Here is an 18110-nt window from a genome sequence, read left to right as displayed (position 1 = left end):
TGAACAGCCACTTAAAGTGTTAGTTCACCCAAAAAATACATTTCTGTCATTAATTACTCACCCTCATGGCATCCCAAACCAGTAAGACCTTTATTCATCTTCTGAACACAAATGCAGATATTTTTTGAAGAAATCCGAGGGTTTCTGAACTACACAATTGATTCAATGATTAAATTTTCACTGGCCCCACCAAAAAAGTAATAAATGAATAAAACAGTTATTGTTTTTGTTTTTTTTTTTACTCTTGTATTCTCGTATTGTAATAAATAAGGTTATTATACCCAATATTTTAGATACCAGGGAAATGTAAATGTGCCCTACAATCAAAAATTTAATTTACCTTGGCATAGTTGAATAACAAGAGTTCAGTACATGGAAATGACATACAGTGAGTCTCAAAAACCATTGTTTCCTCCTTCTTGTGTAAATCTCATTTGTTTAAAAGACCTCCGAAAAACAGGCGAATCTCAACATAACACCGACTGTTATGTAACATAACAGATCATTAATATGTACGACCAATATTTGCATATGCCAGCTCATGTTCAAGGCATTAGACAAGGGCAGCCAGTATTAAAGTCTGGATCTGTGCACAGCTGAATCAACAGACTAGGTAAGCAAGAAAGAACAATAGCAAAAAATGGCAGATGGAGCGATAATAACTGACATGATCCATGATATCATGATATTTTTAGTGATATTTGTAAATCGTCTATAATAATGTACTGTTAAATGTGGTTAAAGTTACCATTGTTTCTTACTGTATTCACGGAGACAAGAATCGTCGCTATTTTCATTATTAAACACTTGCAGTCTGTATAATGCATAAAAGCAACTTCATTCTTTATAAATCTCTCCAACAGTGTGTAATGTTAGCTTTAGCCACGAAGCACAGCCTCAAACTCATTCAGAATCAAATGTAAACATCCAAATAAATATTATACTCACATGACCCGACGCATGCATGCAGTATGCATGACGAACATCTTGTAAAGATCCATTTGAGGGTTATATTAGCTGTGTAAACTTTGTAAATGCACTGTAATATAGTCGAGAGCTCGGGGGGCAGGGAGTGCACGATTTAAAGGGGCCACAACCTGAATCGGCACATATTTAATTATGCCCCAAAATAGGCAGTTAAAAAAATGTATTAAAAAAAATCTATGGGGTATTTTGAGCTGAAACTTCACATACACATTCAGGGGACACCTTAGACTTATATTACATCTTGTAAAAACTGGTTCTAGGGCACCTTTACCAATTCTCAATTCCACAGCTAAAACTACTAATATAAATTTAAACGATTATTAAAGACAAGTAAACAGTCATTAATAAAAAGAACAAATAATTAAACTACAAGCAATAGCACAAATAAATACAATAGAATGAAGATACAAATGAAATAATTGGTGCTTTTCAGGTTTTTTCAGGCAGGTCTAACAGATTTCAGGTACAGAAATTGAATGAAGTAATCATGTAAAACAACACTGCAAATAATCTTCACTGTAGGCCTACAAATAAAATAAATGTTTATCCTTATTAGTTACAAAAACATTATACAGTGAAGAGCAGGGAATGATTTTCTCTTTGTCTTTTGCAGTTTGATTAACATTAAAAACAGACAGCTGCAGGAATATTAGGTTGCTGTCACTTTAAGACTAATGCACGGATACAATAATGAATGATACACATGCGTTCTTTCTCTACTGCTTACCATAGCCATAACAATAACTGACTATGTTTACTTGGATACTTACAAGGGCAGGCATTTTGAGAAATTTGTCTGTTTAGGCGCAAGGAGACTTGGAAGATAATTAATTTTATTTGCACACTGTCTGAGACGTGCAGCTGTGAGTGCTACGGGTTTGTGTGCTGCAAACACTAAACTTCTCACAGCACGTACAAGTTCTCTTTTGCTTTAATGCTTAAATTGGCAAGGCTTGAAAAAGCGTGCAAATGATAAACTTTAGTGACCATGCAGAGCTGAGAGTTGAGGCTAATGTTGATGAATTATGACAGTGTTTACTACACAACGTTTATATGGTAGTATGTTTTAGGCGGTTGTAAGAATGCATATCACCCTCATGAGCAGCCTGCTACAGTGCAGACTGCAGACATTTCAGAATAAGAGTCATGGTGTATTATGGGATGGTTTATAATGATTTTTTCCTGGTCATTGTTATTTTGTTTACACAAACTGTATTTAATTACAGTTTAATTTCTATTCAATTCATAGTAAACTACTGTATCTTCTGTCACAGGAAGGAAAGACTAAGAACATTATTTGACACATTAATCAATATATTTTGCAAGTATAAGGGTTAACTAAACCTAAAACCAAAGAAATCTTCATTAATTGAAGTAAACGTTAACTGAAATAAAAAATAAATATATAAAAAAAATGTGAAGTCTAAGCTTTAGCTTAACCTGAGGTATTAAAATAACAAACAGAAATAAAAACTTATAGACATTTAAAAGAAAATACTAAAACACAAACTAAAAATTACTAAAACTTTTAACTAAAATTACAATGAAAACAGAGAAACTAAAAATCAAATCTAATCAAAATTTTAAACGAAAACTATAATAGTACCTCAATGATAAGTGTGTCAATCCCTGAAAAGTACAGAATTTTGCTCTTTCGTGTCTTTTTGCACTTGAACGGTCAAAAAACATCCTATTTGGCGAGCAAAGTACAGTTGGGTGAACAAACAGTTTGGGGAATATATAGGCCTACCTATATCAATGCATAGGATCTATGTATTGTTAAAGAAATGCTTCATGCATTACAATTTAACTAAATAAAATTTTAGTCGACTAAAATCTTATGGTATTTAGTTGACTAAAACTAGACTAAAACTAAAACAATTTCCGATGACTAAAATACAAACTAAATGGCATTTTAGTCAAAAGACTATGACTAAAACTATTGTGTGTTTGCAGCATGTATATTGGATCAGCAGCCTAATATTGGATCAGTGACAAGAGCCTAATATTCTTGCCGCTGTCTGTGTTTTTACTGTTAATCAAACAAAAGACACTACAAAAATCAGTGTGTCTGTACAGGGTTGGTAAATGATGACAGAATTTTAATTTTTGAACTATCCTTTCAAGTCTATGACCAGGTCCAATCCTGTTCCTGGAGGGTCACCAACCTGCAGAGTGTAGCTCCTAATTAGCCACACATGAACCAGTTAATAAAGGTCTTTAGGATCACTCGAAGGCAGGTCTATCGGCCTAATCTAAAGCTAAGCTCTGCAGGAAGGTGGCCCTCCAAGAGCACAACATGGTTTTTCTAAGATGTTCTGCTACCCCCTTCAATTCTTTACCAGTTTACTGGACAAAATTGTAAGAATGGTTGCACAGAAAAGTACTAGAACACCTCTGCTCAACAAGCTGCTTGAGGTATGATTCACGTCTATTCCACAAATGTGCAGGACAAGTTACACACCATGCTTTAATACTTAAAGGGATAGTTCACCCAAAAATGAAAATTATCCCATGATTTACTCACCCTCAAGCCATCCTAGGTGTATGACTATCTTCTTTCAGACAAACACAATCAGTATTTAAAAATATCCTTAGTCCTCCAAGGTTTATATTGGTTGTGAATTTCTGCCCAAATTCTGAAGACAAAAAAATAAAAAAATAATCCATACGACTCCAGGGGGTTAATAAAGGCCTTCTGGGGCGAATCGATGTGTTTGTGTAAGACAAGTGTCCTTATTTAAAAAACTTTAGAAAGTAAAATAATGAGCTTCTGGTGCGACTCATACTCATTCGACGTATGTCCAAAAAGCGTTAACGTCCACAATGTAGTACACAATGCCATGATGTTCTACACAACAACATTACGTACTACGCCTTGGAAGACTGTATTCGTCTGAAAGAAGATAGTCATATACACCTAGGATGGCTTGAGGGTGAGTAAATCATGGAATGTTTGGGTGAACTATCCCATTAAGGGTAGTGTTCCTTCAAATCCCTGACCCAAAGCAATAGTAACAGTGATGATTAGAAAGCCCCACTAAGTACCCTGGCATTTTCAAATGAAGAGTTGCAGATGCAAAAGCCGCTAAACACCACCTCTGTCAAAAATGAGATGATGATATTGAGCGAATGCTCTTAGTGCATTGTATACGTTCATCAAATACTTTTGCTTCAAATCCGCTAAATACCGGTTCGTCGGCAAAAGCCACTAAACGACACTTCCCTTTGTAGACAAAAGCCTCTAAGGGTGCGTTCACACTTGTAGTTCAGTTCATTTGGTCCGGACCAATGAAGAAAAAAAACATTTAGTCCTGGTCCGATTAGCGTTCAGATTGGCAAGATAGTGATTGGTCGGATTTAATGACGTATTGCCTATTTTAAGGCGGAACTTACCAAACATCCAAAACAATGCTGTGTGCTGAGGTAAATGAGCTTGTTTGTGTTTGTAGCCTGCATGTAATGGTATTTTGGCCAGCTGGGAACTCGTGAAGAGCTTATAAAATGTGTAAAGTAGTCAAAAAAGGGGCGGGAATCCATCCGTCACACACACAAACGATCTGCTGCGTAGAGGCGTGCATCTGATGCCTGTGCAAAACTCACCTGTGCAAACTCGCGACTACGACAAGAAAAACCGACATGCGTGAGGATTCTGTCCTTTTTAGGGTCTCATCCTCCTGTTTTTGGTCCGTTTACATATATTTGTTCCATGTTGCGTTCATATATCATTCGAACCGCACCAGAGTTCGTTTGGAAGCGGACCGAGACCCATCTTTTCAGCGGTCTTGGTCCGCTTGTTTGGTGCACACCAGGGTTTGGATGGCAGCGTTCGCACATTTTCAAATGAACCGCACTAACCGAGCAATAGCACCAGGGATTGTTTTAATCGAACCATACATGGCAAGTGTGAACGCACCCCTAAGTCCAAAGAAGAAGCAAATCAAATCATATGATTTCAAGATAAATTACAGTGTGTGTATGAGGCGGCTTTCAATTGCAGAGCTGCAAGTTTTTTCCATCGTTACAGTGGCAATGACAACAGTGTTCCTTTTGCTGATGTAAAACTGACAGAAAGGGACATTTAACTAATGTCTTGTTGTCCAAAGAGTTGGACATAGAGGTTTTTGGAAAAAAATAAAAAGTTAAATAAATACCATGAACTGACTAAAGTGATATTTTTTAAAATAAGGCATTTCAATAACTGACTAACCACCTTTTCATTGCCATTAAAGTGAAATTAGTAAACAAAAACAGGAGCCTGATAAAAATGCTCATTTAAAAGAAAAGATGTCAGATGGACTTAGAGGTTTTTGCAATGGAACTCCTCAAATACAGATTTGACAATCTCAAGAGTTTATAGAGTTGGTTGGTCAAATAACTCGAAACAGGAACCGCCCTGCTGCTAAAGAGGCCAGTGCAGCATCTGCATGGCACTCAGCTCCCCAAAATTGTGACCTGATTTGATTTCAAGCAGCCCGTGCGGAGAGCCACATGCTCTGTAATCTGCAGTCTTCCAGACCCCCTGTGCTGCAGTCGTGGAGGATACAGCTTACATAATGAGCATCCACACTGCTAGGCAAATCCCAGCACAGTTGACTGCAGACAGAACTGTGACACCAGCCCTTTAAGTTTTCCAGCACTGCACCAGAACTTGCACACAGTGACAGACAGGGAGTGTACACCTGGAAAGACTAAAGTCCAACTGAGGGAACACAAGGGTGCAAGACACAAGAGTCGAATCCCAAAAAAGCAGGTGGTCAGCGAAGTTGCATGCACGCATGCATCCGTCACGCCAGCGAGGAGGATCCAACCCCCATATTAGTCCTGCAAACCTGTCCCACTTCCTCAGTGCACAATGGCCTCACACACCCCAAAGAGTCCCAAAAGACTAATCTAACCCGTACCTTGCCCGAGCGCATCAGCTGTCTGATTAAAAATGAATCCAACATCAATAAGTCAGCAGTGCCACCTCAGCTTCCAGTCTTTCCTGTCCCCATACACACACTCAGTTGCACTCACTTGCACCTCAGACCGCTGGCGAGTTTCACCACAGCTGTGTTGAGCGAAACGATCCAGTCCAGGAGCCACATGGCAGAGGAGGACAGCGCGGGGCAGGATGGTATTGTGCGAGCCACAGTTGAACCACAGATGTGACTTTCTATCTCCCAGAGTGCGCCTGCCTGCTCTCCGCTCACTGGCCGACTCAACACTACTGATCCGACACTAGTGAGCTGGAAAACAAGGCAGCACAGGAGGGAGGGGAAGGGCAAGAGAAACAAGAGCAGAGGAGGAGGGTGATAAGTGAGTGAAAACTCACTCTCGCCTAACACGGTGTAGCATAAACGCAGTGCAGGAGGAGAGGGGACATCGATGACAGCCTTTGTGGAGGCTCAGGGAGAACAGTCACATACCCCGCCTCTCTCCTGCAGAATGGCCGGGCCGAAGGTTCTGTCGGTCTGACATGTCGTATTTTGAGGACACAAGCAGACCCCAGAGGGCATGTTCCCTTCTGCTCGTGCTTCACCTGAGCATTCAGTAAATGAAAGTGTGTGTGTGTGAGAGAGAGAATAAGAGAATAAAATGCATCAGGCTTGATGGCTGTCACAAAGCACTGTTATGTAACAGCTCTCTTCAGGGCAGGCGTGCAGTCGTCCGGTATTTAACAGAGGAACACACAAACTCTGTATTTCTTCAGTTTACATGATCATCATCTGCCCCCAAAAATGAATGTAAAATATTGAAAAAACGCTATGGAAAAAAAAAACTTTTATAGGTTAACAGTAATTTCCTGTACTACACAGGGAAAAACTGTAAAAAGCTCTAACCAGAAAATTAATGTAATTTTACAGTTTTTAGAAGAAAAAGAGCACAAATCAACATATAATTTACAGTCAAACAGTAAACTGACATTCCCACAATTCCCTGTGACACTCCACATTTGAAAGCACTTGTGGTTAAACGGATCGTTGTTGATCCGTTATCCGTACGGACCAAGTCCCACGGTTCGGGACGCATGTGATTTGCGGATCAATTGCAAGTTTAACCGCAACAGAATGAAAGGTTATCATTTGAAAGTGTTTTGTCTTGCTAGTTTACGCATTAAATAGATATAAAACCATTCCAGCGCTAAAGGAGGATTTAATTCGGTATCTCACGCAGCTCTGTTATCGGTGCGCACAGACTCACATACATACAAAGCTCACGCGCACACACAAAGAGGCGCGTTTCAGATAGCTCGCGAACTCTAAATTGATTTCTCTTTCGTGTCCTCAGTGCACTTGGATGGACACATGCACGCATTATGTCAGTCAAAATACCCCTCTCGGCAAGTATTCTCATAAACACATTCGGTTATGTCTTAATTGAACGAAGTGAGAATTTGAATTGTGTATCTATCGGATGTGTGCCTGCATGGAGTCTTACTCTTAAAGTGACAGCAACCTATAAATACCTGCTGTTGTCTGTCATGAAAATCAAACAACAGAACACAGCTTTAACAAAGATTAATCTATATTAAATTCATACAGGAAACAGTGTCATTTTACATTTAATTATTACATTTCTGTAGACGAAAATTAATACTACAGTTAGACCTTATACTTTATTTGTAATTTTATGTTGTATTTATCTATGCTTGTAATTGGTGTACAGTTTTTGTCCTTTTTACAGTCTGTTCACTTGCCTTTAACTCCCTGAGGTCTGAAAATGCGCCGGCACGTTTCACATTGCAGCAAAACAGACTTAAAATACTCCGTCATTTCTTGTCATAGAGACATAAGTAATATATCAATTGAAACTATAGAATGTCTTCTTTTATTTGTGTACACTCAGAGTAAAAACACAATGTTGTGCTTTTTGTAAAAAAAAGAAAACTAACATGATGCGTGATCTCTCGTCTCCCTCTGAACGAACTCCAATCTGATAGTTCTCAGAAAATGAACTGTAACTTAGTGAATACTAATGACAAAAAAAAGACACTTATGTCTAAAGAAACGCTGAAATGTCAGGTTTTAAATCGTGTAAGTCAAATCAAAAACAAACATTCTGTGTTTATGTAATCTGTATGAAAAGAGAGCCATGTCAGAAGTTCGTGATTCAGCTCATTATCCGCTAATGCAGCCACACCCATGGAGCCAGCGCTATTCAGACGCAAATTCAGAGGCAATACATGCATTCATCGTCTCAATCGTGTATTTATTGTCTTGAAAAGTGTTTATTTGGATGGTAAAGCCATGGTTAGCAATCTGTAGAAGACATGCCGTTAGTTCCTAGTTCCTTTTCTTTATATGAATTTGTGGCCTAAAGGTGTACAGAGAGCGCCCTCCGGCTGCAAGTATGAATTAAAAACACCATTCCTGAACTGTCCTCCTCTTTAGAATAATTTGTGGACTAAATGTGCACAGAGAGCGCCCTCCGGCTGAATGAATTAAAAACACAGTATCCAGCACTCATAGTGATGACAATAAATATTACTTCTCAGTATAGAAAATTGACATAAATATATAAGAATCCATCAATATTTCTCCAAATGTGCATGCTTTTAAGCTAAAAGCCTATATGAAATGCCACATTTCTTTTATATTTCTTATATTCTTTTTTAAAAATGTATATGAAAGAGTAGTCAGCATAATTTTTACATAATTCTGAAGCAAAAACTCTATAGTCTACAACCTCCAATAACCAGAAGTCTTGTGAACACAGATTTAATATACTTTTTTTGGCCTTATTTCAGTGACTTAAGTTTTTTGTTTTTTCAATAACCACGCATAAATGTTATTCCTTCAAAAACACAAACATGTACATACATGTTCCTCACATATTATTGTAGCCTAGTTTGTGCTGAATACAGTGTAATGACACTTTTGTCATTTATAGGTTTATGAACAACTGAAAAAAGCACAAATGTCAGGGCATGTCAAAACTTCTCCAAGCCCCAAATCAGCCTCAGACTCCAGAGGGTTAATAATGCATTAGTTAGGCTAGTAGTTTCTGCTGTCGTATCGGAGTTGTTAAAGTGGGCTAAGTAATAAATTCAAAGTTAAGTGCTGAATAAATTTTTATTACAAAGTTAAGTTTGTAATAAATTTCAAAGTTGTGCTGATCCGAAATATGATCAGATCCGTGACTTCATAACTGTGATGCGATCATAACGTGAATTTTGTGATCCGTTGAACCACTAGAAAGCACAAAAAGAAAAATTGGTCTGAGATCTCCAGAATGTGGTGGTCTTGGCCCACTTGAAAATGAACTCAGGAACGGTTCACTTGCTGTGACAAAGCAATCTGACCCAATGGACCAGGCTGTATCACAATGTAGGATGGGTCATTACGTACGTTGCGTGAAAAGCAGCAGTGCTTTTTGTTAATGGCTCTCAAAGTGAATCATGGGGTAACCTGGAGCAAAGATGAAGTAAAAGGCCTAATTGAAATTTGTTCAGACAAACATATTTCAGAACAATTGTCCAAAACACATAAAATACCGACAAAGCCATAGGGAATCAGGGAACCGGCTTTACTGACGAAATGCGCATTACAATCGCATGTGATATATCGCCCAGCCCTAGTAGGGCTCAAACACTCCATCTACAAAGTATAAATAATGATATTTGAATTTTAAATAAAAACAATCAATGCCTTTTTAGTCGCTATATTTTTAAATGTGCAAGCTACAAATTGACAAAAACCTAACATACACATTATTTTTAATGATGCACCAAATGTGATGCCCAATTCAGTTCTCTTTAGCGGCATATTGTGCTTGAACAATCAGATACACACAGAGTCTTGTCAGTTTTGTCTTAAGTGAACGTAAACAGTTAGGGGGAAAAATCTGATGTGTCTTAATATAACAAACCTGCTGCCATCAATGTTGTGTTACTTTTTCAGGATTCTTTGATGAATAAAAAGATAAAAAATATCAGCATTTATTTAACCCTTGTGCGGTCTTCGTTTGGGAAGTACACTCAGGGTCTTCGGGGTCTCTACAGACCTCAGGCAACAAAATGCAATTTTGTAACAAAATACTTCTTTTTTTTTTTTTAAACAACTGTAATTTTATTCTGTTTATTAATTTTTTTTACTCCATGTTTGTGCAGTTTTTGGAGGATTTCTCTTTTTTTTATTTTATTTATATAAATAAATTTAAAAATATATTTTTAAATAGGTTTTTATACAAAAACAGCTTTTTTATGTAAAATTCACTTTATAAAAGACCCACATTACTAAATTTCATTCATGGGGATAACATGGAGGATTTGACATGGTTTAGTGTAAGATTTTTGCCCATCTTTTGGAAAATGTAGTTATAAAAGTAAAAAAATAGTATCATTTTTACCAGTAGATGGCTGCAGAGCTCCGCTATTTGCTATGTGTTATTTGACTGACTGAAAGACATCTTTTCACAAGTATTTTTCAGTTGGATTCATATCTAAATATTCTATAATCCCAATTATAACAATAAAGGCTACTTTTGGTCAAAGTTTACTATTTTTTGTAATGAAAAAAAAAATCAGTTTTTCAATATTGTTACATTATGAGACTCCACTTAGAAAATGGACAAAATTCATCCTCAAAATCAACATTTTTGAAAAACTTATTTTTTCAGTACAAAAAATACTAAACTTTGACAAAAAGTAGACTTTATTGTTATAATTGTGATTTCAGAATATTTAGATATGAATCCTTCTGAAAAATACTTGTCAAAAAGATGTCTGTTACAAAATTACATTTTGTTGCCTGGGGTCTGTGGAGACCACGAACACCCTGAGTGTGACCCTTTTTTTTTTACACTAACATAAAACAAGATATCACTTTTCTTTGTAGATCTAGAAAGTGTCAACAACTGTATAAAGTTTCATGTCATTTGGACAAAAAGACCAATGACCCTATAAGGGTTAAAATAGAAATCTTTTGTAACAATATACACTGCCGTTCAAAAGTTTGGGGTCAGTAATTTTTTTTCTTTCTTTTTTTTTTGAAAGAAATTAATACTTTTATTCAGCATGGATGTGTTAAATTGATAAAAAGTTATAATAAAGATTTATATTGTTAGAAAAGATTTATATTTTGAATAAATGCTGTTCTTTTTAACCTTTTATTCATCAATGAATCCTTGATGAATACATTAATCTATTTAAATTTTCAATTAAAATAGAAAACTATAATTTAAAATTGTAATAATATTTCACAATATTATAGTTTTTTCTGTATTTATTATGAAATAAATGCAGCCTTAATGAGCATAAGAGACTACATTAAAAATAGTAATGTTTCCAAACTTTTGACTGGTAGTGTATAAGGGAGATAAACTGTTCTAAATATATATATATATCTATATTTCTCTTACTGATTGTATTTCATACCTGTTAAATTTAAATTTTTAAATGAATTTGACTGACGAACTCCCTTACAAACATTAAACTTTTTTTTTTTTAATTAAATGTAGTAACCATGTTTGGGTTTTTTTTGGTTTTTGATTTTTGGTTTTACTTGTGGTAAAATCATGGTTGATTTTCATAAGAGCAGTATATAAAAAGATGGGTGAATATGCCTTAACTGCCTTAAAGAAATTTAATGATGTGTTAAGTAATCTGTATTATATCAGAAATGCGTTGACAGCGTGACTGTTGTGAATTGCATAAAGTGAAATGATTTTCAATGAAAAATGATGCAGAATAATGACAAAAATATTTAATTCAAATTAATAAATATGTTCATTCTGATCTCATTCATCAAGTCTCACACACACTGCAGCATTGCGTTACTAGTTTAGACGAGCACTGACACCGTGTGGTGAAATAATCATGTATGTTTAAGGACTACAGGCTATATGCATGGTTACTTCCTGGTTGTCGTTAAGCCAGCTCGGGCATTTCTGGTGAACTCTTAGCTGTTCATTCTGTACTCACTGTACATCAACACAAAACCATCAATGGCTGACTTTTTTACGTTGTGTTCATATTTTAATGCAGTTATCACATTAACCTAATTTACCAATAAACCAGTTTTATTGATTGCAATACAAGACAAAGCTATTGGGAGTGTTTAAAATGCCATGTCTGTAATTAGACACGCACACACATTTTTTTCCCCAGCATTTCAAATGTTATTTTTAATGAGATATTATTTGTTCATCCTTCTGAGATTGTCATCACTGTAAAACCGAACATTTAAAAATGTAGGAAATTCAACATTTGATAGAAAACACTTATTTAAAAATAAAAAAGACAATAATTACCACTTTAACCAGCAGGTGGCGGCAAAGTAGCATTTATTTTTGCGTATACATCAGCCATTTCCTCAAAAATGAAGTGAAAAACGATTAAACATTATAAAATAACTAGGTTTAAAAATACATTTTATCAATGTGAAGTATGAAATACTCAAAAAATCTTAAGAAAAGCAACTTTTCTTGTGAATGAATGACACAGAAAGCAAGCACTGTGCCCTCCCGTTGTAATCACAGCAGCGCAAGATCAATGATTTCAGCACACTTGTAAAACACATTTTATTCACTGTATCTAACTAAAGTGCACAATAAATATTTAATTTTTGAAGCTTTTTTTCCACATAAAAGTGTGAAAACTGATTGTCAAATTGAATTTAGCCGAGAAGGAACACTGAGGTAAGTCTTTATTTATTTATTTTTTATGCTGTCTTATATTTGAATAACTAAATTAATGCTATGCCTGACTATTTATGTGACTATATTCTGATTATAGACTAAGTATTACACTACTGATGCTCAACACGCCAGCAAATGACTTCACTGGAAGTTTTTGAGCTTATATCAATTGTGGAAGTTCTAAAGAACACTCTGTGCATATAGTCCATTACTACTCATACAGGACACTTTATCTGTTGAGTTAAACCTGTGGGATAACAGTGCTGTTTGACTTGTTCAAAACTAAAATACATTTGAGGGTGTTGAAAGTTATGTTAACGTTACTGTGTAATGTGCATTCACTCGGTGGCTGGTATGAGACACTTGTTGCAGATTGATATTAGAATATCATATTAATAAAAGCTGGATGACTTTTGTTGTTAAATGGCATGCAGTTCATTTTAAAATGTATTGTATAGTGGAGAAAATGCTGTATTACTGTTACTACAAATAAAAGTCTTTCTGTTTATGCTGTTAGCCACTTGACAAAAAAGCATTGTCTCGGAGACATGGTACAAACATGGTATTCATGATAAATCAAGAAAACAAGAAATTCAAAAAATAAGACTAACCGTGTTGAACTATATAACAATGATTAGTTTCTGCCAATAAAGGTATCCAAACAGATGCTCACCTGTCTAATAAAACGAAATATATTAAAGCGTCATGATTTCTACGAAATTAAAACTGGAAATCAAAAGTAACGCGGATATAACATCATTGACATGACTAAAAATGGTTAAAATTACTGATTTCTCTGGATTTAAACATTGTTGGAAACATTTGGGTAATGCAAGTACACAAGTCAACAAAATATATACCAGTGTTCTAGTGGTTTTTGTATCTTACATGTGCTTTTAAATGGTATATAGAGTTGACTGGGGTCGGCCCAATTTCTAAGAAAGCATCTCCGTTGACTTCAAACAGAACGGCCTTTGTCACCTTGTTGTAATCTGGATGTGTTATACATTTTTTTTTTAGCTAAACTTGGAGTGAGCATTTTGAATAAAGTGATTCAGATTCTTAACAAATTTAAAAAGTCTTTGTAAATTCATTAAAATTATTATAATTCTTTCCACCACTACCCACTGATGTTTCTGAATCATGTTCAGACCTCCTTGGAGTCCTTTCATGACCTAATATTGAACAATATACCCAGTCCAAACTCGATTTACTCACTTTTTGCTGGGTTTCTTGGTTTTGGTCCTTTTCTTCCTCGCCTGAAGTGCAAGTACTGTCAGAGAACAGAAGAATTTATTTGAGCACTTTTCAAACATTTCTGCAAGTAAACATGTTAGTCTTCTATGTATATTACAGCTGAAATGATCTTTTATGTAATTAGACCTAGGGCTGGGCGATATATAGCATGCGATTGTCACGCGCATTTCGTCAGTAAAGCCGGTTCCCTGATTACTGCTAAATCGCCATCACCTGCTTTCAAATGGAGCGACATTTAATAGACAGAGCCGTAGTTCACTGATAAGCCATGCAATATCGCATTCATTATCAAAGGCGATACATCTGCGATAATGAACGTGATATTGCGTGGCTTGTCAGTGAACTACAGCTCTGTCTATTAAATGGCGCTCCATTTGAAAGCAGGTGATGGCGATTTAGCGGTAATCAGGGAACCGGCTTTACTGACGAAATGCGCGTGACAATCGCATGCGATATATCGCCCAGCCCTAATTAGACCAGTCGCCACAAAACCATTACCAAAACGTAGTAATCATAGTTTTCGTTTACACTTTATTTTGATAGTCCACTTTAGACTGCGAGTAACTTTTCAAATAATAACTCTCATTAATTCGTAACTACTCTAATTACAGTATTACTACACTGTTATGGTTTGGGTTAGTAGAATAAGTTGACGTAGTTGCAAAGTTACTTACAGTCAGTGAATATTTGTTGAGGAGCATCAAAATAAAGTGTTCGCAGATATTAAAGGTGCAATATGTAGGAATTCCATGTGCTAGAGGTCGCTAGAGGCCTATTCAAAACAAAGGCGTAGCTTGATGACGCCAAGTTTTAGAGCGTAATCTGTGGTCTCCACCTCAACGGACGGTGCAAAAGAATCGGGATAGGACTCGGGCAGAAATCATGTTAATGGATGAGATTATTAACGTTACTGTAGTATGAAGCAGAGCAGGACCGAGTGTTGTGGAGCTGAACGAGGAGCTGGAGCGATTGCGAAACACACTCCTCACGAGCAGCGGGACTTTTATTATGCCGCAGTCGCCAGCGCCACTTCCCCTTTTCCAGTCATGAGAATGAGGTAACGCAGCTCTGTTTATCATATTAGATACATTTGAGAGTGTTGAAAATGATGTTATAACGTTACTCTGTGCGTTCGCTCGGCGGCTGCTGTGAGACACTGTTACACACTGCAGTAAGATAGATCGATCGATTAGAATATCATATTAATAAATGCTGGATGGCTTGTGTTGATAAATGGCATGCAATTAATTTTAAAACGTATTGTATGATGGAGAAAATGCAGTATTACTGTTCCAAAAAATAAAGCTGCATCTGATTATGCTATGTTAGTTACTTCACAAAATAGTGTTTTTCTCTGAGGCGTGGTAAAGCATGGTACTCGCAAAAAATCAAGAAAATTAGATTTAAACAATAAGACTAAACACGTTGAGCTATATAACAACAATTAGTTTTCCGTCTATAAATATATCAAAACAGTTGTTCACTTGTCTATTAAAATGTGTAATATATTAAAGCGTCTTTGGTGTGTCCATGGTTTCTACAAAATAAAACCGGAAACCGAGGGTAACGCGGGTATGACGCCATTGACAGGCGACTCCTCACATGTCCCGGAGCCTTGGTTAAAATTGCAAATTTCTTACGATTTACAAATAGTTGGAAACATTTGGGATATCGTAAGTACTCAAGTGAACAAAATATATAACACTGGCCTAGTGGTTTTTGGATATTTTACTGCAAAAATCTTACATATTGCACCTTTTATGAGACAGTCTACTAAAACTCTAATGACTGCGAGTTGCGAATGTAGTTGCAAAATTACTTATAGTTAGTAGAAAGTCAAAAGTGGGTCATCGAAAATAAAGTGTTACCTGGTTTTCAAGATAAACACTACTAACTTACAGATAATACAGTGATGACTAACTTCATATGAGGCAAAACTGTCATCAACAATACATGATAAAAAAAACATATTTGAAAAGCATACCATATTCCCTAATATTTCATTGCAGTTTAACAGTAGTCAATAGTTTAGTTCTAAGGCAGTAACCACGATTAGCAAAATATTTTAATTGATTCATATGTAAGTTTTGACGGCTTTATCAGTTTGTGCTGTTAGCATTTTGTTGACACAAACAACATCAAAACGAGTTTTCAATATCACACCACTGATTTACTGTCATTAAAATGAACATATTTACCATAAACATATCGTAATTTTTTTTTAAGTCGAGCCAAAACAAGAAAGTTCAGCTAGCAGAAGCTCACACGAACGAGGCTGCAAGAAAACACACGGATATAATAACTACACCAAACAGCAACTACAATCAGAAACACGCTACAAATATCCCTAACTAGTCAACAGGCGTCCACGGTCCTGATATTCGGTCTAATATGAGCAGATGTTCATGTAAAGCTGCAGTACTGTTATATTAGCAGCAGCTAAACACACATGGGCTTTTGTCTCTGTCAGCACACACTAGCACCTCTCAGAGCGCGCCTGTTCACAACACGGATATGATTCAGGCTTGTGCGATGTTTATATATATTTATATGCGTGCTGTTGGTACAGACTGATTTGGAAGACAGTAGTTAAGTCGTTTTGATGCTCACCTTTCCTTTCCATGCTGTACCGGCGGCTAAGGGCTCAGATTCACCCACATGCAACGGTCCGCGCATGCGCACAAAACTTGCCAAACAACAACTGAAGCGAACAACAGTACAGTATCACACCCACAACATGTACACACGACACAAGTGGCGCATAGAGAAGCTGTCACAAGGTTTTGAGTCCAAAATCGAGTTAGGTTTCTAATAGCTGTTGTTGTTGTTTAAAGCCATTAAATAGTAAACAACACATTTTAAAGGATTAGTTCACTTTCAAATTAAAATTTCCTGATCATTTAATTAGCCCCATGTCATCCAAGTTGTTCATGTCTTTCTTTCTTCAGTTGAAAAGAAATGAAGGTTTTTGATGAAAACATTCCAGTATTTTTCTCCATATAGTGGACTTCAATGGCCCCCAAACGGTTGAAGGTCAAAATTACAGTTTCAGTGCAGCTTCAAAGGGCTTTAAAGGATAGCAGACAATGAATAAGAGTCTTATCTAGAGAAACCATGACTCATTTTCTAAAAAAAAAATAAATAAAATTATAAACGTTTTAACCATAAATGCTCATCTTGAACTAGCTCTCTCCTTCTCTAGTAGAATTACAGCAGTGTAGACGCTGCTAAGAGTATTACTGCCCTCCACAGGTCAAAGTTTGAACTAAATTGTCATATTCAATAGACCTTTTTCACACTTCCGGGTTTTTGGCTTCCGGAATGAGCCACGCAGTGTAAAAGATTTTCCGGTTACAGTGATAGATAGCCTCGATCAGAACCAGTTCGGGAATCAAAGTCGTTTTACGAATTAAATGTCTTGAAAATGTTTGAACGGTCTTGGTGAATTATTGGTGAGACTACAGAGCTCGCATTAAGAGCTAAATTTAATAAATAATTTGAAGTGATGGTGGTTAAACTGGTTATATTCTTCGTGTATGTTTGGCGCGGCTGTGCATTATCGCTCTCCATGTGCTGTAAAGACAGTGTCTGTGTCTAAACGTGCATACTATGTGACATTATTAATATTCAGTACTATTTGGGTGGATAGTATGCACATAATGAGATGTATAGAGTGTTTTTAGCGACGTGCTGGGGAAATGATCGACTGGTAGATCCCTTATCACACAAGCCTGTGCCCGGTTGCATAAAGCACCTTAAGTGTAATTTTCCCTTAAGATCGCCCTTATGTTTCCCTTAAACTTAAGGGTGTTGCAGAAAATAACCGTTAAGTGTTACTTAAGGGTTTCTTTAGGCGAAACGTCATAAACCCTTAAGAATTTCCCTTAAGTATATATTTTTCACTTAAGTAATGCGTAAGTGTTGCATAAAGCCCCTTAACCTTCATTTCCTTAAGTATATCGTAAGGTTCGTAAAACTTCACCTTAAGTGTTACACAGAGTGAGCAGGTTCAATCCAAGTCGTATAAAGGCCGGAACACACCAAGCCGACGGTCGGCCGTCGGGCAGTTTTTCTTCGTCGGCCGACTAAGTTTCCTCGGTGTGTTCTGCACCGTCGGCTGAAGTTGGTCCTCGTCGGCTTTGTTTCGGCCGATTCGAAATGTTGAATCGGCGTTGGACCTCGTCGGGCCGTCGGGCCATATGATCATTCTGATTGGCTGTTCAGCTAGCGAACCAGTGCATGAG

At 36.6% G+C, this 18110-nt stretch overlaps 1 protein-coding gene across 1 annotated transcript in view; it reads right to left on the bottom strand.

The window, feature by feature from the left end:
- The window catches only part of srpk1b (SRSF protein kinase 1b), a 61034-nt gene extending 44456 nt beyond the window's left edge, over positions 1–16578 (bottom strand). The window contains exons 1-2 of the mRNA XM_067388630.1: positions 16477–16578; positions 13828–13882 (exon numbers count right to left, since the gene is read on the bottom strand). Coding sequence (XP_067244731.1) covers positions 13828–13882; positions 16477–16489 — 68 coding nt within the window. The 5' untranslated portion in view covers positions 16490–16578. The remainder of the gene's footprint in view (positions 1–13827; positions 13883–16476) is intronic.
- Between the last annotated feature and the right edge of the window lie 1532 nt (positions 16579–18110).

The sequence above is a fragment of the Chanodichthys erythropterus genome, chromosome 6, assembly GCF_024489055.1.
Source record: "Chanodichthys erythropterus isolate Z2021 chromosome 6, ASM2448905v1, whole genome shotgun sequence".
In the NCBI taxonomy this organism is placed as follows: Eukaryota; Metazoa; Chordata; class Actinopteri; order Cypriniformes; family Xenocyprididae; genus Chanodichthys; species Chanodichthys erythropterus.
The sequence above is the reverse complement of the archived record's forward strand: the minus strand, read 5'-3'. Positions and strand labels throughout refer to the sequence as shown.